The sequence below is a fragment of the Typopeltis vanoorti genome, chromosome 3 (genome assembly GCF_054136105.1).
Source record: "Typopeltis vanoorti isolate ZY-2024b chromosome 3, IOZ_Tvanoo_1.0, whole genome shotgun sequence".
NCBI lineage: Eukaryota > Metazoa > Arthropoda > Arachnida > Uropygi > Thelyphonidae > Typopeltis > Typopeltis vanoorti.
Window position 1 is genome coordinate 57,313,174 of NC_143551.1, and position 24,649 is coordinate 57,337,822.

The 24,649-nt window shown below is 34.2% G+C and overlaps 1 protein-coding gene and 1 long non-coding RNA gene across 7 annotated transcripts in view; one reads left to right on the forward strand and one right to left on the reverse strand.

Moving 5' to 3' along the window:
• Nucleotides 1-14,267, reverse strand: part of LOC150108173 (uncharacterized) — a 38,636-nt gene extending 24,369 nt beyond the window's left edge. The window contains exon 1 of the long non-coding RNA XR_016548119.1: nt 14,147-14,267. This is a non-coding gene — a long non-coding RNA (uncharacterized LOC150108173). The remainder of the gene's footprint in view (nt 1-14,146) is intronic.
• LOC150108172 (uncharacterized) overlaps nt 1-24,649 on the forward strand; it is a 318,721-nt gene that overhangs the window by 31,687 nt on the left and 262,385 nt on the right. For 5 of the 6 annotated variants that reach the window (XM_090390632.1, XM_090390635.1, XM_090390634.1 and 2 more), the window contains exons 11-14: nt 11,933-12,057; nt 15,971-16,049; nt 16,843-17,010; nt 18,299-18,766. In XM_090390632.1, the coding sequence (XP_090246758.1) occupies nt 11,933-12,057; nt 15,971-16,049; nt 16,843-17,010; nt 18,299-18,766 (840 nt within the window). The remainder of the gene's footprint in view (nt 1-11,932; nt 12,058-15,970; nt 16,050-16,842; nt 17,011-18,298; nt 18,767-24,649) is intronic. The other variant, XM_090390631.1, reaches the window with a different exon arrangement.

The following is a 24,649-nucleotide window of genomic DNA, read 5'->3' on the forward strand; positions in this document are numbered from 1 at the left end:
AGTAAAAACATGCTGCTTATCTGTATTACAGATAATCGATCTCCCATCAAAATTCTGAATAACAAATACGAAACTTCTTTCTCTCTCTGTTTAAAATCAGTAACAAAAAGGTTTCATCTTCACTTTTATTATAACTAAAATATTTTATTAATGCATGATTTTAGTACTATTTATTTATTATACTCATTTATGATACTTTATTTTTATTTTGTTTATTATACTTAATTCATCTATTCTATGTTCAGTGAACCTTTAATTGATTATAATGAAAAAAGTGTCATCAGATTCATCGCAGTTAATACATTTAATGGTTATCATTTACTGTTATTCTACATATTCACTCTCCTCAGGAACAATAATTTCCATAATTTCTTCGCCTCTTTTTCTAGTAGTATGCATATCGTTATGCATGAGTTTTATTTTGAAGTTACGTTTAGAGTTATACATAGCCTTTCAGCAGTACCCGATGAAGTAAATATTCCCACGATTTTTGTTTATCTTCAGTGAAATGCAATAATATTCATTTTTCTGCTTATTCAACTTCCTTATTAATTTTCTCCCCTTTTTATTAGATATCAAAAGACATTTTAGATGGTGGTAAGACCCATTCACTTGCTAATGGCTAACCTTTAATCTAATAAAGGCTAGCATAAGCATAAATATCTGAATGTCTATTCTTGGAAATTCCTGAAAAATTACAAGTTGTCAAGTTTGATACATTTCGATAAAGTAGTTTGGACCTAAGAAACCATATTTATTTCTAAAAATTATTTCAAAATACAATAAACGATCTAGTCATAGTCCGCTATTGCTATAGTGCCAGTGTACATGAACTGTATTAGAAAAACAAACATAAAAATATCTTTTAATTTTAATAAATGGGAGAAAATTTAGACATTCATTCAAGTTTTAATTCCATGATCAATATAATCACCATCATCATCATCACCAAATTCCTGATATGTACCTTCAAGAGGTATGAAGGATACTATGATGGTACCACATGGCAAGTTTACATTACTGAATTCCTATTGACAATATTCTTATATCTCACATAAGGCACTTCTACCCGCATCAGTACAACTGAGCCTTTTTTCTGACATACTAACGTCAGAAACTTGGTTTACTAATCTGTCTTCTCTTATTCTGCTTACTTAATCAGACTGCTTACTTAAGAAGAAGAAGAGGAGAAGATAATTTAGCACCTGACATTAACTCTGCTCACACGACCTTTCAAAGCTAACAATGTCGAGTTCCTTCATAATATCATCATTTTTAATTGATTCTGCTCACTTCTCTAATTTTTCTCAGAACTCTCCTATCTGTGGTCGACAAATAGGAGAATGCAGATGAGGAGATCTATTATAAAATAACTGATCAAACTGTATTTGAGTGTTTGATCAGTTATTTTGTTCTAACCCAGCTGCCATATCCATACGTTAAAACTGGTGTGAACACTTTCTCTTGCATACTGATAGTTTAGTATTTTGGCTAATCGCTCTTTTATTCCATATAAATTTATTCATCTGACCTCCCGCCATGCCATATCTACAAACGATTATTTTGTTGCTGAGAGAAAAACCTAAGTTTCCAAGAGAAAAAAAATCATATTTGTCTGTTGGAAAAGATTGACTTTTTTCGATAATTAACTGGATATGCCAGTTCTAGTCGGCAGCTAGAATTGAACTTATACCCCATTTCCACAAGGTAATACACACAAGCTTATAATTTTATTCAGTATTAATACACCTGTAGACTATCCTTAACACGTTTATATTTAGACGTACTATGCTTGGATTTTTACTTCTTGGATCATTATCTAAAATTAGTCATATTTATAAATTATTTCCTCGTATTGGTATGTGGACATGAAGGTGTTTCCTGTTGAACACTATTTATTTCTGTTTATAGCTATGTCTTATACAATTCCTGAAAGATCTAATTAAATATTGTTTATACTCAGATGAAATTTCTGTTCTATTATTAAAGAGACCAGCATAGCTTGTACTTAATTTTGAATTACTAACTTCACTAACTTAACTGCTCTTTCCTTGTCAAGTACTGCCCCTTAATACCCGAACACTAGTTGATAATGAGTTTTCCATGATTAGTATCTGCATCAGTCTCAAATGTGGTTGATGACTTTTTATATCTACATTCACCTCCCACATGCTTAGTTTTCAACTCTCCTAAAAGAGACATTTATCATACTTGTCAATACGTTTGACCCACTACTCAAATGTACTCCGCCTACTCTTATTAAAATAATAATAATAATAATTCTATTATTTTAATAGTTCAACAGAGCAGCATGTTATCAGCAGAGTGCTTCTAGTATTAAATCAATAACAAACAGCCACTGCTATTTTCTCCTTAACTATCATACTTGGTTAGAATAATACACAGCTTGATATCCAAACGAAGCCAACTCTTGTTAAGGAATGTATCCTAACTATCCAAGTGACGCTCAGCCTTTTTTGTTAGCGATATCGTTTGTGTAAAAATGGATTACTCTACGTGCACTTGCAAATGTTGCAAAGAATCCAATCATATGTATATTATGTTCTCAACCCCTACTCGTTGTATATATGTGTTTCTGCCAACCGTCGTCTTTGTGTAAAATATTTCCAGTTGATCTTATTTACAAATCTCAGCTTCTTATTAATTTAATTCACAGTCATCATTACTTTTACTATTTTTGTATTTCATTCCAACTCATTCTACAAATATTCTTTTGAAGTGGAAAAAGTGATCAGAACGAAATGGCGACATTTTAACTCGTTGCGCGCGGTGTGATGACAATGCAGTGATAGTATACAATCCACTATGTTCGAAACACGTGATTTGCCATAAATCTTAGCAATCATGTATCTAGGTAACTGTGAGTTATATCCACAGGAATTAGTCAATTAAGACTAATTCCTGCCGATATTGATGAACGTGATAATTTACACGTTCTTGAACAAAACCTAATGTAGAATGAATAACTGTGGCATGGGCATGTTCTGCAACATGCCATCTTGTGCCCACAAGTTTTAATTATTGTATAGAAGGTGGCAAAATTTGATGTGGGTCACGAAACTTTGACAAATAAACCAATGTCCAATGTCCTTTTTTTAACATCCTGTAGTCGCAATGTGGAATTATAAGTGGTGTTTAATTTTAGCATATTTAACTGATAAGTATTCGAACTTACCTAGGTCGTTGTATGTAATTTCCTAATTAAATTGAATTAAAAAAGTGTTGAGGATTAAATTTAGCATTACGCTAATATCTAACTGCAGGACGAAGGTGGGGGGGAGGGAATTATGTTGCTTAAAGATTAATAGTAATGTTGGAAACGTTCAATTACTTCTTTGATGCCCGCTGTTATGTAGTGTACAAGAAACATTGAGAAGTATCATTAAGAAATCACTCAACAAAAAACGGAAAAGAAACATGATTTTGAAGAGTAATGTTAATGAAAATTAGCTAAGTCTGATTATGGTTCATATTTTTATACCAATAAATTTTCTCAGCAAGCTTATAATGTTGAGCACGCGTTAATGCACAGTTAGCTCCCCCCCCCCCATTTTCATCTGAAAGCATTTCTAAAAGTCAGTTCTGAATATGTCCTGCTCTTTCTTTTACAAATAATATTTTAGGAAATATTTTTCGTTCTTAAAAACGATGTATAACATAATTTTTATTTTTCGCTTTCTTAGAAATGCTAATTAAATATTTGCTTGGTTAAACTGCTTTATGTAGGTAATAGCTATTTTTAATCTGTTTTCAAATCTCTCTCTCTGGTTTTTCAATTAATAACTTTTTTGTGTTCTATCTTATTAAAAAGGGGTACTTAAGGGTCAAAGCTGTATAACTGAGAGGAGATCTCCACATAGCCTTTAAAGGAATGCGGAGAACCGACCAGGGCTTTTTTGACCTAATGCCCAATCCTCACCTTCTCGTGGTGCACCCTGTTGGATACTGAACGAACGAGGATGGGCTGGCAATTTGGGATTTAGATGACCCATTTGTATTCTTATTGGTTAAATCAAAATAAAATAAAAAAAATGATGGTACAACATGACACAATTTCATGCCGGCTGGGGCGTCGCCGGGTTAAACAAGCCCCCGTTGTTTTCGCCAGAGAACCAGGGAAAACAACGGGGGCTTTACAGCGAAAAGTCAGCTACTGGAACAAATCTGAAAATACACCCCAACTCAACATCACCAGAGTTAAAGATCGATACTATCGACATAAGAAGCCTGAATGGGAAAGAAATGGAGCTAGCTGAGGAATTAGATAAGTACCAGATCGACATAACAGGGGTGACTGAAACAAAAAAGACAAAAACTAGTGAGATCTTTCTGAGCAATAAATACAAAATGTTATATTCAGGCAATGACAATCAAGGAAAAGAAGGAGTAGCCATAGTATTCAACACAAAATACGAGGCTAATCTTCTTGAATGGCAGTCAGTCTCAAGTAGAGTAATGTGGGCAAATATGAGAATCGGGAACTGGACAATGAGACTTATTTGTGCCTATGGTCCCACAGAAGGTTCCACTAAGGTAGAAGTGGAGGAATTTTTCGAGGCTTTAGAAAAAGCAACTGACACAATGAAAAAGGAAAAGTTGATCCTTGTTGGGGATCTAAATAGCAGAGTATAAAAATGATTGTGAGACATACAAAAATATATTGGGAAAATTTGGAGAAAAGAGCAAAGCTAATAATAATGGCAAATATCTGTTGGATTTCTGCTCAGGACATGGACTGGTTATTATTAACACCTTGTTCCAACATAAAAATGTGCACAAATTCACATGGAGAGAAGAGGCAAGGAATAAGAAAAGTCTCATTGACTATGTTATTGTTGATGGTAATGTTTTCTCTCTGGTGCAGGACACCAGAGTGTACATAGGATTTGAAATTGGAAGGGATCACTATTTAGTCTTGAGCAGGATAAAATTGAATTTCATATTGAAAAGAATAACATGTAAGAAAGTTTTAAAGCGAATAAAAGTTGAGCAGCTCCCAGATGTGAACTGTAGTCTAACATACACAAAGATTATTGAAGAAAAAAATGAAAGAGTTTGAGAACAGGAACCAAACCTTGGAGATTCAGTGGCAAGCCTTGAAGAAAACCCTGATTAATTCAGCCAGAGAGGCATGTGGTGAGGTTGTTTGCAAGGATAGAAAAATCAGAATTCACTGGTGGACACAGGAAGTTAAAGAGGCAGTGAAGGAAAAGGAGAACGCATATCAAAAGTTCCTGGCAAATAAGTCAGCTTTTGCTCTTAGAGAATACAGAGACAAATGTAAGAAAGCTAAACTGTGTAAAACTAGCTAAACAAAAGTCATGGGAGAACTTTGGCAAGAATATAGAAAATAAATATCCACAAGGTGGCAAAATATTCTGGAGGTTGTTGAAGAAGCTTAAGAATGGGGGAAAGAATGCTGTAAAAGGAGTTAGAGATGATAAAGGTGACATGAAAATGGGAGAAAAAGATATCCTTGAAGTATGGAGTAATTACTTTGAAAAACTGCTAAATGAAACAAGCAGTGATGACAGCACAGTGGTAAAAACACTGACCAGGCATGTGGAAAGGCAGCAGGAGTAGATGATATTCGACCAGAAATGCTGAAGTATGGTGGTATAAGAGTCTTACAATAGCTGCACTGCATAGTTCAGAAAGCCTGGACAGAGGGACGAATTCTCGATGATTGGAGTAGAGCTCTCATAGTACCCATATATAAAAAGGGAAATAAAACTGAATGTGAGAATTACAGAGGTATTTCCCTACTGAGTGTTCCTGGCAAGATCTATGCAAGTATACTTGAGAAACGGTTGAGAAGAATTGTGGAAGAAAAGCTTGGTGAAGAACAAGCTGGATTCAGGCCAAATAGAGGCTGTCAGGATCAGATCTTCACTTTACGACAAATTATTATTATTATTATTATTATTATTATTATTATTATTTGATACCTCCAGGGAGTCCAAAGACTCGTAGAGGGAGAGTGTGTCAACAGCATCGAACGATTGGTCTCCTTCCAACTATTAACCGCGCTCAAACTTACTTAACTGAGCCATTAGTAGCAGAGGCTCTACCAATCGACCAACCTTTGCCAGCATGGGAATATAACAAAGATCTGTATTTAAGTTTTGTCGATTTGGAAAAGGCATATGACAAGGTGCCAAGAGAGAAGCTATTCAATACGCTACAGTTATATGGTGTCAATGGGGCATTATATCAAGCAATACTTAGTCTTTATTTGAGTTATAAGTCAGCAGTTAGAATTGAAAGAAGTACAAGAAGATGGTTTAATGGTAAATCTGGTGTGAGACAAGGATGTACATTATCCCCTATGTTATTCATTATCTATATGGATCACATTATGAAGGAAAGTGGTATTAAACATGATATCAAAATTGGAGATGTTAATGTCAGCGCTTTGCTTTATGCGGACGATGTCATACTTCTAAATAAATCCACTACAAGTTTGCAAGATTCCCTGACTTGAATAACTGTTGTAACAGATATGGTATGAAGGTCAGCATTAAAAAGACAAAGACAATGAAAATAGGTAGAATTTTTCATTTCAGCTATTGAGGAACGATTTTTAGTGAAGATGGTAAATTAAATGTGGAAATAGACAACAGAATTAACAACGCTGGTATGGAAGGAAGTCAATTGAATAAATTCATATGGAATAAGAGAGAAATTAGTTGGAACACTAAATTAGCTCTATACAAGACAGTGTTCAAACCAGTTTTAACTTAGGGATCTGAGAGCTGGGTCAGAAGTAAAACACTTGACTAAAGACTACAGACCGCAGATATGAGAGTCCTGAGAAAGATTAGAGGCGTGAAAAAATGGCATCAATGGCAATATCATATTAAAAACGAGGATATTAGGAAAGAACTTGACATTGTCGGCATCCAGGTATGCGTTAGCAGAGCTAATCTCAGATGGTATGGTCACTTAATCAGAATGATCAAGGAAAGATTAGCAAAACAAGTGTTCTCTGCCAGGTTGGCAACAAAGCGACCCAGAGGAAGACCAAGATATAGGTAGATTGATACGGTACAAAGTGCCTTAGACGATAGAAATATAAGATCTGATAATGTTGGAGTCTTGACAAGTAACAGACTGATTTGGAGGAAAATTGTAGATAGGAAGTTAGTAATGATGTAATTTTTTTCATGTAGTACTATCATATCCTGTACACCCCTTGAGGGTACATGGCAGGAATTTGATGATGATGATGATGATCTTATTTAAATTACAAATCCAAGTTAATTCATGTCTAGTTTTGAGATACTTGAACTCAGAAATATCTAAATGTTCCAAAGATGTTTACATTTTCTAGTTTATATCTACAATGATTAAATTAAATTTGAAGTGTACTATAATAGTGTACTGTAATTTAATCAATTAAATTTAGTACCTGCTTTTCACATTCTTATATTATTCATGTTATTTTTATAAGAAAATGATGATGCAAAAGATTTCATCTGTGGGTGAATCACAGAATATCCTTAATTACAACTAATAGCATAATAGGAAAAGTGTCGTCCTAAGTTTTAAATGAGAATAAACAAATACTATTTCGATTTTTCAGGGCTTTGTGTTCCCATTCCACATCGAACGCTATTACTATATCTATTTTAGAACTACTGTATATCAGACAAGTGAATAACATTTGATTTGCCATAAACCTAACAGTGCGTCATACGGTGTATTGCAACTGTCTAATATACGTTCTTACGATTTTGGCCTTAAATAAAATGGCAGATTGAAATCCTTCAAGAGGAGATGTTCTATACAACATAACCAATCCATTTGTAGATCACTTGTCCTAGAAGAAAACATTAAACTAATTATATGTAGTGTATATAAAAGATGGTGAGTTCGTGGTTTTGGATTTGCGACGAGTCAATAAAGACATCCTTGTATATTCGGACCTGTACATGAGATTGTGCCCTCATGCCAGGTTATCTGTTTTTCTGGAGAAGAAACCAGTGCTTTCAGAGAAGAAACCTAAGTTATCCTCTGCTAAAAAGGTCGACAAGATTTCTGAAAATCTTATAGGGCTTCGAATTTAAAATTTCCCAAACAATTCCTTTCTTAATTCAGCTGATGGTATGAAACATGTATTAAGTCTTTCAGTTTGGTATGCTCACCATTCAGAGTTTTTCTTCGACTGCAGGGAGTGGGGGACATAAAAAAGGAAATAAAGCATTCTTTAGCATATGGATACTCATACAGACATAAAGATTGTTTTTTTTTTGCTTATCTGTCAATAAGTATTACTATTGTCATTATTATTGTTGGTTTTGCAATAACATCGCGGGCTAAATACTAGGCTAGCTATTGTTCAAGATTCACATCTAAATTTGGAATCAGGGACCAAAACGCCAGTCAGTAATTCAGTAATAATCGTCGTCTATCGTATGCTGCGTAACTAGTCGAGTTGATATCTCTGTTAAAATATGTCCACTAGAGAAGGTATCCAAATGTGATAATCTGATTTTCCTTGATGGATGTTATTTCAAAAACGTCGAATTTCATCATCATCATCATCAATTTCCTGATATGTACTGTCAGGGAATGTTCAGACTACTACTATGACAGCACTATATGATGACGTTATTATTAATTTCCTTTTCCACAAATTTCCTCCAAATTAGTATAATATTTGTCAGCACTCCAATATTTTCATATGTAAAATTTCGTACTTCTAAGGCATTTGTGACTGAATCAATCCACTTTAGTTCTTCGTCTTCCTATGGGTCTCTTTCTGCCATTTTGGAATCAAACACCCGCTTTGCTAATCTTTCTTCACCCATTCTATTTAAAAGCCCATACCTACCACTTAGATTAGCTCTGCTTATACATTTCTTGAATGCTAACAATGTCAAGTTCCTTAGTAATTTCTTCATTTTTAATGTGATTGTGCCAATGATGCCATTTGTTCACTCTCCTAATTTTTCTCCGAACTCTCATATCTTTGGTCTTTAGATTTAGATCAAGGGCGTTATTTCTAACCCAACTCTCAGATCCATAACTTAAAAGAGATTTGAACACTGTCTTGTATACTGCTAGTTTGGTGTTTTGACTAATTTCTCTCTTATTCCATATAAATTTATTAAGCTGGCTACCCACCACACTAGCTTTACTTATTCTGTTGTCTATTTCCAGATTTAACTTACCATCTTCACTAAAAACTGTACCTAAATAGCTGAAATATTTTACTTGTTCTATAGGCTCTATAGAGTGCAGTTGATGTCTTCAATGCATCTTCCTATTTTCATAGTTTTAGTCTTTTCATTGTTGATTTGCATACCAACTTTCTCACAGCTATTATTCAATTTAGTTAGAGAATCCTGGAGACTTGCACTAGATGTATTTAGGAGTACAATATCATCTGCATAAAGCAAAGAACTAAACTTGATATTCTTTCATAATGTGATTCATATAGATGATGAATAAGAGTGGAGATAATGTGCATCCTTGTCTTACACCTGATTTTACATCAAACTATCCACCTGTATTTCCTTCGATTATAACTGCTGACTTTAGACTATGTATTGCTATGTATAATGTTCCATTTACCCCATATAATTGTACTTTGAAAAGCTTTTCTCTGGGCACCTTGTCATATGCCATTTTCAGATCTACAAAACTTAAGTATAGATCTTTTTCATATTCCCACGATTTCTCAACTATTTGTCTTAAAGTGAAAATCTGATCTTGACAACCTCTGTTTGGCCTAAACCCAGCATGTTCTTCTTCAAGCTTCTCTTCCACTATCTTTCTCATCTTCTTTTCAAGTATGCTTGCAAAATCTTACCTGGAACACTTAGTAGAGAAATTCGTCTGAATTCTTACATTCAGATTTATTCCCCTGCTGCCTTTCCACATTTCGTGTTTTTGATGGGTTTTTTCTATATCATGTATTGAACTGTATTCTCCTCTTTTTCACCTTGATATTGGAAGTTTTTTCACTAGGTTAGACTATAAATTAGGTATTTAGTTTAATCCTTTATCCAAGTGTAAGCAAACAAAATTTGTGCCTGAAGTATCTTCAGGACTGGGGCAACTCGTGGCATAGGTGGCCTGAGTTCTGATTCATTTTCCTTAGTATCCCATAATACAAAGCACATCTCCTTACGGACATGTATAATGCTATGTATTATGGGAAGGGTCACTACCCAGACCGGTTTCGACCTTTATTGAGGTTTCTTCAGTGGGAGCCAGACCCAGAGGTGATACCAAGGTTGAAGCAATGCAGAAGTCACATTTCCATATGCCAGTTACCGAAAGGTGTATGGAGTATACTGGGATAAAGGATTAAACTAAATGCATAATTTAGTTTAATCCTTAGTAGAGAAATTCGTAGAGGAACACTTAGTAGAGAAATTCGTCTGAATTCTTACATTCAGATTTATTCCCCTGCTGCCTTTCCACATTTCGTGTTTTTGATGGGTTTTTTCTACATCATGTATTGAACTGTATTCTCCTCTTTTTCACCTTGATATTGGAAGTTTTTTCACTAGGTTAGACTATAAATTAGGTATTTAGTTTAATCCTTTATCCAAGTGTAAGCAAACAAAATTTGTGCCTGAAGTATCTTCAGGACTGGGGCAACTCGTGGCATAGGTGGCCTGAGTTCTGATTCATTTTCCTTAGTATCCCATAATACAAAGCACATCTCCTTACGGACATGTATAATGCTATGTATTATGGGAAGGGTCACTACCCAGACCGGTTTCGACCTTTATTGAGGTTTCTTCAGTGGGAGCCAGACCCAGAGGTGATACCAAGGTTGAAGCAATGCAGAAGTCACATTTCCATATGCCAGTTACCGAAAGGTGTATGGAGTATACTGGGATAAAGGATTAAACTAAATGCATAATTTACTTGTTTTCTAGTATAGTTCTGTCACTACTTAATTTACATGTTGTAACCCTTCATGAATTTCTGTTACCTTGGTTTCTTAGTTTTTCGTCCATAGAACTGGATGTACTTGCAAAATGGATTTTTTTACAATACGTGCATAATCTATTGTCAGTAAACTTTAGTAGGCTAAGAGGGATAGCGTATCCACTCTCCAACCAGGCCATGGGCTCGAATCCTACTCTGTGTATGGATGTTTGTGCATGTCTTTAGGTGGTAGAAGAATCTCATGGCCTAGTGTAAGCTCACCATCCAGCTTACTGGAGTTACGAATGAGAAGGCTTAAAAAAAAGTTCCATGTTTGGTCTCTAGAGGAGGATTTTTGGATAACTACTACCCCCCACACACACACACTGTACTAATACTAATAAATGTATTATAGGTTTACAACATTTAAAGTAAATATAGTAAAAAAACATATTAATTTCATATGCGAACAGTACAAATAAAACTATAGGGTTAACTATAGGATGAATTTCCTCGGGAAAATATCAGTTTTGCTCGAACTGTTAAACTTTGAAGTTGACATTTGCTTCCTTATTGATTCCTGACGTTTGTTAACTAAAGACCATCACTAATAAAAAAAATTAATTTCTTATAAGTAGATAAGAAATTAAAATCATCTTATCATAGGATTCCATGAAAACGATGTCATAGTCTTTTGAATTTTGTACTACCTATAAAACCATTCGCGATATTCGAAATGATTCACAACAAATAGAATTTTACAAATTACTGAATAGTATTGTTATTGCTTAAATTATATATGTATAAGTTAATAATCACATCTTAATCGAAAGTGTTAACTGAAATCTGTAAATCAGTCTAAGTAATCTAACTATATATTTGTACGGGTTATGTTCTTATTCGGCACTTATTTAAGAGGGTTTGTTTCCTGCAAATGTACTGTAGGACAAAGTAATCTAAAAGTCTTAAAGTTATCATAAGTCTAAAAAATATACTCAGCGCATGTCGAATCTGTTTATAGGAATCCTAATGCCATCCCACTTTCCTTATGCAGTCTGTCCGGCTGTCCTATTGCTGCTATGGAAAAGATTGCTCACAAGGAACAGAAAGTGTCTCCCAAATCTCCAGCTACACCAACAACTCAAGGTACTGTGTCCTGCATTTCGATACTTAGTGAGCAAACTCGTATATGTACGTATGTAGAGTTATTTACTAATTACATACATATGTGCAGTTTGATTTTATTTTATTAAGTGGCATTGTGATTAAGGTTGAAACTGGACAAGTGCCATCCCACTGGTCTAGTGGTATGGCACTTATATATATAAGGCTTTGTATCGTAATGTTACGGGCGTGTGATGTCGTGTGTGTGTGGGGGGGGGGGAAGAAACATCAGCCCACTGTAGAAAGTGTAAATGCTGGTGGATACTCCGCAACTAAAAAATATCAAAAAAAATCTTACTCATTTGACATAATTTTCTTGAAAAGATTTTCTATTTAGTTAATGATTGGTTTTGGAAAGTGGTTGGATAAGATGGATATAAAGTGATGAAATAATTGCTGGTGAAAAATTTAAACGAGTAGTTAAGATTCGGAATGGAACAGTCTTAAATTGTGGAATTTCTCAATGAAAAAAAGACATTTTTTTTCTTGATAATTTCATTAGCAGAACCCCCTGCTATACTGTGCCTGAAATCGAAGAGTGTTTGACTGGAAAATGATGCATTTTTTAACATGAATATGAACATGAACATGTTATGAATATAATTAAATACAAAATGTATTTGCAATATAATCTAACTTACGAAAAGTTCTCAACAATAAATTCTGAAATAATTTATTATTATTATTATTGTTGTTGTTGTTGTCATACGGGTATTTCCATAGAGTCAGAAGACTCATCGCGGGAGACCCAAACTATCCACACAATATCTATCACACCTGCCTAAAATATAACTGCTTAGGATTATGAACTATATATTAATTAAATAAAGTGAAATAGAATTTCATTTTATTTCACTTTATTTAAATGCAAAATAAAATTAATTAGGCTTTTTTTTTAAATATTAACTGTTAATTTCTATGAAAGAATATTTTTCAATACTTTTCTTGACATTACTGATTTGTATAGTTTTTTTTTTTTCAAAAAAAAAAAAAATCTCAATTTATCCTAGTTACAACTTTTTTTTGACATTTACAAAAATTATTTAAAAAAATTCGAGGTTGAGGAATTATCACGAAAACAACTCGAACTTCGATGTTTACTGATGTTATGAAAAGTATATTATTATTATTATCTTTATCTTGTTTAGATCACCGAGGAATGTTATTTTCTTGAATTCTTTTACAAATTCTCTCACGAGAAAAGAAAAAAAATGCTCACATGATTGACATTTAATTAAGATTTACCGATCACTGAAGTAACTATAGGTGATCAAACGTTTTGTGATATCAGGAGAGCCTATAACAGTGATTGCGAACTTATGGACACATCCGTAACAACATGAATTCCCTATTCGAAATGCATATTATTACATAATACGTCCATGGAATCAATAAAAGAAAGGAGCGAGTCGTTCTACACCATGGACTAGACACACGCTGCAGAATATATGTGTAATCTATGACTGGTTTGCCTGTTTTTGAAGTAGAAAAATCCAAGTGTCCGGGAGGAAAACCATACTGTCTCCACCGGCTAACTCATCTCACTACATGTTTTAGAAGAAGAAATTATGCTGCATTGTAGGTCTACCTTTGTAAAGAATTGTTCAGCATTCAAATACAATCAGATTCTATTGGCAAATACATCTAAGAACATATGCAAGCTACCTGTTGTTTTCTACGCATATAATGGGTAGAAGACAACAACTAAATGGGGTGTAATAGGAAAATAATAATAATAATAATAATAATAATAATAATAATCTAAATTACTTACATAAATGTAGTTTTAAATCAATTTTATGATAAACAAAACAAAGCTCTGAAACAGGCAAAACAAATGTTCACGTGGGTGCCAATGGCGATTCAAAAAAAAAAGGTAATTAAAAATACACAAATACAAATTTTTGTTACAATGAAGTAACGAAAAATGCACACGTTTAGTAATGTTGAAATACGCCCATTACTCCATTGAGTATTTTCGAAGAGCCCACGAGTGGTGCAGGAAAGGTTAGCAATGTTTTCATTTTATCTTAAATAATATATTTACAGGACTTAAAAATGCAAAACATACCATTTTTAATTATTTTCATAATCAACTGCTTATATTCGCATACAACTATTCGCTTTCACGTCACATGGAAAAACAGAGAAGAGCGGATTGATACCAACGAAACGAATGCAGACGATAAAAAAATATGAGTATACAGTATACTCATTTTTTATTCTTTCTGGTCTTATTCTGTATACTACCAGTGCGTAAAACAAAATTCAGAACATCAACAACTGCATTAACCTTTTTCTTGAAAATATTTACTCCCTGTTTTTCTTATATTTTACAAACATTCCTCAAAACTAATCTTTAAAACTACTTTAATACACTTCGTATCTTCTGTGCTAAGTACACTAATACTACATTCTTGGTATTGAAAGGGAGTCAAACTCCCTTTCAATACCAAGACAATAAATAAATTTCAACACAATAAATAAATAAATGCGACTTCGTTTAAGCTATTGTATTACTACCAATACAGGGTACTATTTTCTCTTCCGAGGGAGAATACAATACCACTACATCAGCCAACTGTCCTCTACTCATACGCAGGATTATACGAATGTGCTAATTGCGAAATACAACGCAAAATTCCGCAGCATTCGTTGAAATAAAATAATCATAAACATGTATATTATTTCTGGGAAAACTCCCATGTTACTCCTCTTAATAAACTATTATAATTACAGCTATTTTGCCTGCTTCAGTTTAGGAGTGCCCCTGTTTAAATGTCATTGGCTATTTACTCATGGATTCTTAGGGCATTGTGAGTATAAATGTACCAAAAAGTATATGTAGCATAAGGAATAGAAATTTACACATACCTTTTTCTGGGTGTTGCGGCTTTTCCTCTCTTCTGCGATGTCGAAAAACTACTGAGTGTGTGTGTGGGGGGGCAATTTGGTAGAATTAAGTTAGAAAAACCCGGTTTTTTTTCCGTAATATATATAAACATATATATTATATTATATAGGGTGGGGAAAAGGTGAAAAGGTTGATTTTTTTTTTAAATAGGGAGGGGGGAGGGGAAAGGTGGTTGACGGGGTGCGGTCCGTTTCGACTATTCGACTAGTCGAATAGTCGAAACGGACCGCACCCCGTCAAGCACCTACCCCCCGCCCCCCCCACACACACACTCAGTAGTTTTTCGACATCGCAGAAGAGAGGTAAAGGCCGCAACACCCAGAAAAAGGTATGTGTAAATTTCTATTCCTTATGCTACATATAATTTTTGGTACATTTACACTCACAATGCCCTAAGAATCCATGAGTAAATAGCCAATGACATTTAAACAGGGGCACTCCTAAACTGAAGCAGGCAAAATAGCTGTAATTATAATAATCATAAACAGCCTGTGATACTTTAGTTAACGTTTTTATCGATTGTGAAGAAATCAGATGCAACTGGTAAAACAAATATTTGCGTATTTGGGCGCAGGTGTCTCCAGTGTTTTATATATATATTAAGTTTATTAAGTGTTATATTAAGTTTCACATTAATTAGCTCAAATGCTGGTATAGCTAAGACAAAAAAAAATGCTCGAAAATAAAATAAAATATATAAGAGCTTAACTATTTAGTTATGTTTTGAATATATATATATATATGAATTTAAATGACTCTATACTTAGAAAGAAGATATTTCTCGGTATAGAGTCATTTAAATTCTTTTTTACATACATTTTCTACCGAGTAAAATTATGAACAATAATACACACAGTATAAATTATATAAATTTATTAATAATATAAATTATATAAATATATATAATTATATAATGTATATAATAATAGATTTCGTCCTTTAGATATATTATGCCTGTGTTTCTTGTTTCTTTCTTTACAGTGTCAACTACATCGGACAGAGTATTAAGGCCTATGTGTTACGTGAAACAGCTGGAAATCCAAGACTACAAATATCCCGGGTACGTGAGCACTCCCACACCACGCACCAATCTCGCCAAGGAATTAGAAAAATACAGTAAACCACCTGATTTTTCTTATGACGTCCACAAGTACTACAACCGGCCTATCGCCCCTAAGCCAAAGACTTCAGAATCCGAAAGACCAAATATTCTAAGCAAGCCTAGCCATCGCCCTGCTTTCAAGTTAGTAGTTCTAACGCTTAAACGTGCATTATTTAGGAACAGAAAGCCGTTGCAAGATTTATGTGCATGCATTATATGTTGCACGTGAGCGGTCAAATGAATAACTAGAGGGTAATTTTATTGGAGGAATTGCTGCCACCTCCCTGAAGGAAGACAGAGATGGTGGTATCAGAAAATACAGAAGGTTAACTTTTTTTTATTATTATTCATCCATTGTTCGTGAGGATCTTTAGAAGTAGATAGATGAAACAATGAGGGAAACCATTAAGTTAAAATGCATAGTTTATCAAAAAAATCGAAAAAAAAAAGTATCCTAGTTATTCAGAAAGTTCCAAGAACCCTCCCTCCCTCCCAAGCCCAAACATTTTGTGCATGTTTGTTCTGTTTTTGTCTACTTCCTATATCGTATATTGTATTTTTTTTGTGTTCGCATTGGAATGCCACCTTGTTAGTTATTTCTTAATTATCTGTATTTTAAATGGTTATTTAATTTATATGAATATAACAAGGGCACATGTATTTCACATTATAGCTCTATCTTTATCTTCAAGTCCAACTGGAGGGAAATATAATTATGGTGATTTAACTTTTTCGTTTTGATTTTCTGTAGGCCTCAATACCAATACGATTCACCAGTTACAATCCCATCGGCTATAAATCTGTCCACCAAGAACTCTGAACCCGTGATGGACCTTTCATCTACAGCGACTCGAACCATTTCATTACAATCGCTGGATTTAAGTGTAACTGCTAGTCGACAGCCAGCTGTGTGTCCCAGGTCAGTATATTGGTTGCTGCAACTAACAAGTTTTATTTCTTATCTTTTTGTTTATTTGTTTGTTTTTGAGTTGAACTTGAAAAATGATAGTATGTAGTGAGTTCAGACAGAAAAGGAGGAAATTCTATTGACTTTGCAAAATTACTTCTCGCGATAGTAGAATGCCAAATCATGAATACACGATCTCAGAAAGGAAAGGAACGTATAAGTAGAACGTAGTTCTTCTTTCATGGAAACAGGAAAAGATTTATAATAGCATTGAAATTAACAAAGCAATTTTATCAGTATTGAAGAACTGTTGGGTGATCTGTTTAAGAGAGCTGGACATGGGTTTTAAATAGTCTTAGACCAGCGTTTACTAAATTGTGGTCCTAGGCCTAGTATCGCTTGAGAAAAGGGAAAATAAAAATAAATAAATAAAATACCGGTTCTCAGAAAATATAAAAATTCAAATGTGACAAGTTAGCTGTCGATCAAGCACAAATGATAGTATTAAACAACAAAATGTGTTACCGTTGTTTATTCAAGTTTGATAACATGTGACACACACACACGAAATAAATTTCAGGCCTGTTTCCTAATCGATATCAAACCAGCTAAATGCCATATGGATAAAATATATCAAATAATTTGTGCTTTGTATCCATGTTATTCTCATAGTATCTAAATATTATTTTACTTTCAATAAACGTGTTGCTAGTTATTGACATGTAAACACGTCAAGACGTGTTTACCACAGAAATAATTATACGGTAAAATAACTGGTTTCCATCTTTGTAATGTTTAGGGAAAGGCTGGATCTAGACTGTAGTATATGTCATATGTGTGTGTGTGTGTGTGAGAGAGAGAGAGAGAGAAAGAAAAGAGTGTGTGTCGACATTGGTAAAACTGTAAATTGGATTTTTAGTTAACCGGAGAAGGTCGTTAGTGTGAACACTAAAACTACTACTTCTCCCTGTCCCTTTGCAACAAGTTTTCATCGAAAAACTCCCAGCTGAGAAATTTTGTTCTTCAAGCTTCCTTAGAGGCCCATAAAACTGAATAACGAGCTCTTCTTTCCCCCTCCCCCCAAGGTATGTGAATTCAGCGGTATGCAAATTACTCTGCTTACTCCAGAAGTACGGTAGCAGACGAAATAATAAGAGTTCTCGGGTATCTTGCTTTGAAATGCAAACTCAGAAATTAAAAATTTGGAAAAGAAAACAAAATTAATTTTTCTCTTTTTTTGGCTAATTATTTCCATTGTAAAAGCACATTAACAAAATTGATATTTTTGTTTCCTTTGCAGTCAACATTCCGCCGTCCTGCACTCTGCAAATCAAAGGCCCACTGTTCTCGTCACTCCCAAACTACTATTTCCTTCTCAGCAAGAGACCGAACAAACTGAACCCGTTGACTTTTCTACGAGTCATGCATCTACCACCACAACCACCACTACCAGAGTCGAAGTGATCGTAAGTAACGGAGACTCGGATCCTCTCCCGATACAATCTTGCTCGCCTGTCGTAAGTAGGCCGACAACTGTGGAACCCGCTCCATTGTCTCCGCCTTCCACCGCTACCACTACCACAACAACAATTTCTGTTACTCCTGTTATGTCATCACAAGGTCCACCTCAGTCTCCATCCCCATATCCTCAAATCACCAGTTCGACAGGAACGTGTACCACTGTTCAAACAACACCATCACCGATCGCACTGGAAAATATCCGGCCGTTGCCTTTGGTGTCTAGTCCTGCTGAATACAAGGGAGACAGGTAAGTTGATCAATTTGAAACGAATTCATTACATCAATCATTTTCGTATAACAGTTTTGTTGTTGTCGCATTTTTAAACGATCCCACAAGCTAGACATAATACCTTTTTTCTCCCTTCTGACTTTTTATTCCAGAAAATTTGTTTGTTGATTTGCAGTAGTCCCGGTTATAGCGCAGGTAAGGACATCTACAGACACCCGTCTTATAATTATTCCGATTGCCGATAATGGAAAGCATGCATCTCCCCCCATAAGATGCATAATATTCAATGTTGTGTACAGTTCTTACTTTAATATTGACATCTGAAGTGGAATATTACGGATCACTGTACAAAAACTATATTATTCGTACAGCGAAAATAAAAATGTATAAAAACTAAGTAAGGATTATTCTAATTGTATTAATTAGGAAGCGATGATCTATCCATTTAGAAGCATAAAAATAAGTAGCTGCATTCCAACGCTGGTGATTAATACGAAGAGGGACAAAATGAAACATTCCGGCACATGTGAAAGCGTTATAACCGGGAGCACTGTACATTGATTATATAAATCACTATATTGTATAAAATGTGAATGATTTTGGGAAAGCAAACATGGTGAGCTGCCATAAATATTATGGCATAAATTCAAAAACCATTCTCCTTATGGATTCAGTACACAGAATACGATTCATTTCACACATTTGTTTATTGAAATTTAGTTTTCAGTGTAATTAAAATAATTCTTGAGCAGTGACCATAATGTCTAGCGAAACAAGTCCCAACTTCGTCAAGTTTTTTTTTTTTTTTTTTTTTTTTCGTTTGGCACGTACTCATATTACAACAAATGCTTGAAGTGAAACTGTATGAGACGGAATGCTATGCAGGTTCTTTTCGGTGCACTCCGTAGCACTGAAAAGAACCCCACAGTCAGGAGATCTAGGTTCGAATCCCTTCTAGGATGGGTTAAGCTGAATGAAAGTGAGTTAGCTAGTCCTACGGGCGTGATAGGGTTTCTTCTCTCCGGAAATTCCAGTTCACGCCCCCCCCCACACCGGATAGAACAATATACATACACAATTAACAGACGCAGTATATTCACCTCGTAACCTTAGTAGTCTCTACTAATTAATACTAAAAACAACCATAACCAGGTTCTATTCTGTAAGACTCAAACTATCCGACTACCTTTTGCAGAACTGCAAACCATCCAGATACTTCAACGAAAACTGCAAACAACATAAAACTTAATTTCGCATTAACATTATAAGTTTTCCTCTTCAAAAATTTCTTTCCCCGCTTTAAATACTGCTTATTACGAACTTAATAGATTTATAATTTCATGCATCTAGCCTGGTGACATTAAAAATAAGATAGGAGTTTGTTTTGTTGAAATCAAAAATATGTGCTGCTAAAGTCTTTAATAGCATGCTCACTTACATGGAAGCCAACTGAGTTGAAAAGTTGCATTAAACTTTCACTATGACTGATTTTAAGATTAAATATACTTTTAAAATTCTTTAGGAGTTACAAACGATGAAGTAATAGGAATGTCATAAGATTTTCTTTCAATACTCAGCTCTTTTTAATGTACCGAAAAATATTTTATAATTTTGAAAATATTCGTATCTTGCAGTGCTTTGCTAATAATATACTTTTACAATAAAGACGATGTGTAATTAATAACGATTCAGTTTTCTTTTATAGATCTAAATTGATACAATAACGCGTGAAAAGTTATAAACTTCCCTCAAAAACTAATATCAACAAAAAATGATAAATAAAAAAAAGTGCCAGATTGTTTGCTAGCAGGAAAAAATAAAAGGATATGGAAAGAAAACAAAAAATTTTATTTATTGATTAATTTATAAATTCATAATGTGATAATATTTCGGGAAGCAATCATTAATCATTTTTGAAACTCCTATTGACTTATTGGAACATAAAAAAAATGGTAGTCTTGTTGAATGAGTAAAATAGGCATCATCATCACTAGGTATTTTTGTGTCCAAGAAAAACCGCCGATGATGTGCGGTCGCAACCTTTTCGCCACTAATGAAATTCTAATTGTATATTCCTGCAAACTGAGAATGCATATTTCTGTGTAGAAATAGTTTATTCGAAATCAATATATTACATGCTATTTTTTTACTCCATTTTTGTATATGTTGGTCTCCTGCCTAAGTTTGGGGATTCCATGGAGATCATGTTGTATTACTAATCACTAGGGCGGAAGATCTGATAATAGATTAGTTGAATTGGTCGGAACTCCGTAGCAACTAATGCTATGAAGTTAGTGTGTTATGTCAATATTCTCTGTTATCCAGCCGGTTTCCATGTTACGGGAAAATTCTCTCCACCTCAGTATAAGGCAAGCTCCTTCAGTTAGAAAGTCGTATAAAGGCTCTTTCCATCTCAAAGGATTACGACCTAGATCTTTCCAACAGAATGAACAAAATATTGTGAAGCCCTGTGCAACAGTCGCGCTCATAGAATCCACGAACTCGCTGGTTAAGGGTGGGGAGTATTCTTGAATATGTCACTACTCATCGAGAATATCTCAAGACGAGAGGTGCAATCTAAACCTAAATACCAAATCCCCAACTTTGAATGTATACAAACTGCCATTCTAACAATCATCTCTTCAACCGACGTATATAGCTAGTGTTGAATTTTTGATAAACTAGTCTAAAAGTTTGCCTAAGAAACAAGGCGATTATTAGGTACTCCACTGAATGCTTATAAAATCCAAATGCTGACTTCGAAATCTTTTGCTGGTTCCTACTTAACTGTATTATCACAGCAACAACAAACTAGTTTGTTAATTACCCTTGATAAAGCCATACGCTGATTCGCCATGATTTTTATACATATTTGCTTGAATTACTTTTACTGTCAAGGATGTTATACTTGCAAGTATATGGTTACTAGGTAACCATATACCTAGTATATGGTGACCTTTCATTCCTCCTTTTGGAGTAATATTTGCACTTCTTCAGTCAATTGAACTTCTGAATCCAATTAGCCAATCACTTTACAGGTTTACGAATCTAACCCCTTTTTCATATAGTAGGGAGAGGAATCCTCTACCTAAGTCATTATATAATCAATTTTGCTACATATATTCAATAGATTATTAGCTAACTGAATTCCTATTAGTCTGTAGTTTTCCCCAATCCTTTTCCCTTGACCTAGTTTATCCGAACACATCTCGCATAAAACAGCAATCAGAATAACTTCTGACTTATCATTAATGTTCAGTCAATATCTCTATGTAATTAATTCTACTTAGACGTTTTCTTTGGATCCTCAGAACATTGATTGTTCATTATTGAATAACAATAGAACTGAATAACAGGCATACTATTATCTTCCTATTGTATGGAAGTGAAATCTGGATAATAAAACAAAAAGACAAAGATTAATAACAGCTGAAATGAAGTTAATGAGAAAAACTGCAAAGTATACCCTATTTGATCACAAAAGAAATGAAGAAATTATGAAAGAATTAAACCGGGAATCAGTAATAGAAAAAATTAAAAAATATAAACATAAATGGATGGAACACGTTGAAAGAATGAAAACAGAAAGATTACCAAAACAAGCCTTAAATTATAAACCATTAGGAAAAAGAAAACCAGGACGCCCTCTTAAGAGATTCAGCGATGACTTCTAAGTCCTGAACAGGCCACTCTAGGCGTAAATCCTTGATAAGCATGATGATGATGATGATAATAGATATAGAGTATTGTGGCACATGTCATATGTTGGTGCCAAACACATCTAAAAATAGTCTCTTATAAGTCGAATATCCATTTTCCCCAATCTTCAATTGATATCCAGAAATTTGAAGTATCACTTTATTAAGAATTTATTCTTGCTTGCTCTTGAATTCATTGAAATATTCATGATCAGAACTGTCACCTGTTCCGCCCTTACATTTTGAATTGCTAAGTTGAATATCATACCAAACAGATTCAATTATAGTATAGGAATTCTCATTAACTTGACCATATACTCGATTTCGTCTATAAACCGAACGACATAAGCATGGTGAATACTTTTGGAGGGGTCGACTCTGTTAGACCTGTTATATCTGAATTCTTACTTTTTAATTCAAAATAGTAGTTTAGTTATCTCTTAACATTCATATCTAGACAACATTTTACATGTTTAAAACTATTTTTAAATTTAACCACTTAAAATTGACAAAATTAGGTTCCTCTATGTTATGAGTTCGCTACCTCCCATATCTCCATTTTCTTTTATTCTATTTGCTACTTTTTCTCCTCAGCCCATCTTTTCATCATGGACAAGCAAAAAAGTTAAACAACAAACGTCACCACCTCCCTACTTATTAAAAGTACTTTATACAAGTAGCGCCGTATTTCCATGCCTAATTTTGTTATGTATTCAAGCTGTGCTAATATTAAATTATTGTACTGATATAGTATTAAATGGCTTGACGTTCGAATTATTGGCATAACTAATATAGTTTTACCACTTAACGAATTTAATCATAGAAATGCAATCATCACATCATTGTGAAAATTCTGTAGCAATAACATAAATATATTTAAACAGTACTTCTTATTCTTATTATTATCTAGTAGCTGGAACCGGTTTCGATATTATCCACTTTTTTTTAATTGCATTACTCATAGTATCAGATGTTACGTAATTTATGAGTTTTTAAAGGACTGTAAATTTGTTTCAAACACCAGTAGTAGTATAATGAATAGAATGAATCGTTAGCATGTTTTAAAATTTGAAATGTAAATTAAAGTGAGTTGATTTGCGATCGAGTTTTCATTTGAGAATGAAAGCATAGTACAAGCAGATGAACAATGACAATGGACATACATCTGGGTCAGAAAATTCCATTAATTTATCTGTTCCTGCAAAAGTAGGAAGCTTAGAATTTTTGATATGTTGAAGGTACATGTCGAAATAAGGGAGCGATATTCCATAGTTATTCAGATGAAAAATTACTTCTAATTTGTGAATAGGTGGTGGTTTGTGTGTGTGTGTGTGTGTGTGTGTGTGTGTGTGTAGGGACAGGGTCTTCTCTGTTAAGATCCTTGCCAAAAAAAAAAAAAAAAAACCATGAATACCTTGTTCCCATATCTCCCAAAATAGCACTTTTTGCAGTTTTGTCTTTTGAAATCTGACTTAAAAAACGCTGACTTCATTTTGATGATGATATTACAAGAGCTCCAGTCCATGAGTAGGAGATGACTTCCATCTCTCGGTATAGCATTACCACTCAGCTTAGCAAAGCGGTATGAAGTTTATATATAAAGTACGATTCTCGGCTTACAACGAATTATCTTCTGACCACAATCCCATAGTGCTCAATCTAGGTTCATCAGATCAATTCTCTCCTCTGCACACATTCATACCATGGAACAAGTTAGCCAAGGTTCTTCCCGATCATATTGGTCCGGTACCCAATATCAGTAAAAAGGAAGAGATTGACACAGCAATAAATAACTTAACCGTACAAATTCAGAAAGCAATTGAATCAGTCAGACAATCAACTGTCTTCAACCCAACTAACTGTATCCCTGAAGAAATTATGGACCTAATCAGAGCAAAAAATAGAGCTAGGAAGAGATACCACAATACCAGAGCCCCACAAGATAAAAAAGTATTGAACAATCTAAACAGGCAGGTCCGAGAAGCTCTTCAAAAACACAGAAACCATCAATTGGAAACCAAATTGGCTAACATCAATACTGAAGATCATTCTGTATGGAAATTCTTAAGAGCAATCCGCACCAAAAAGCAACTCATACCCCCTATCCAAACCAAGAAAGGGACAGTTCACAAAGATGAAGAGAAAGCCGAAGCACTAGTAGATAACCTAGAATCTCAGTGCAACCCATCGTATACTAATTTAA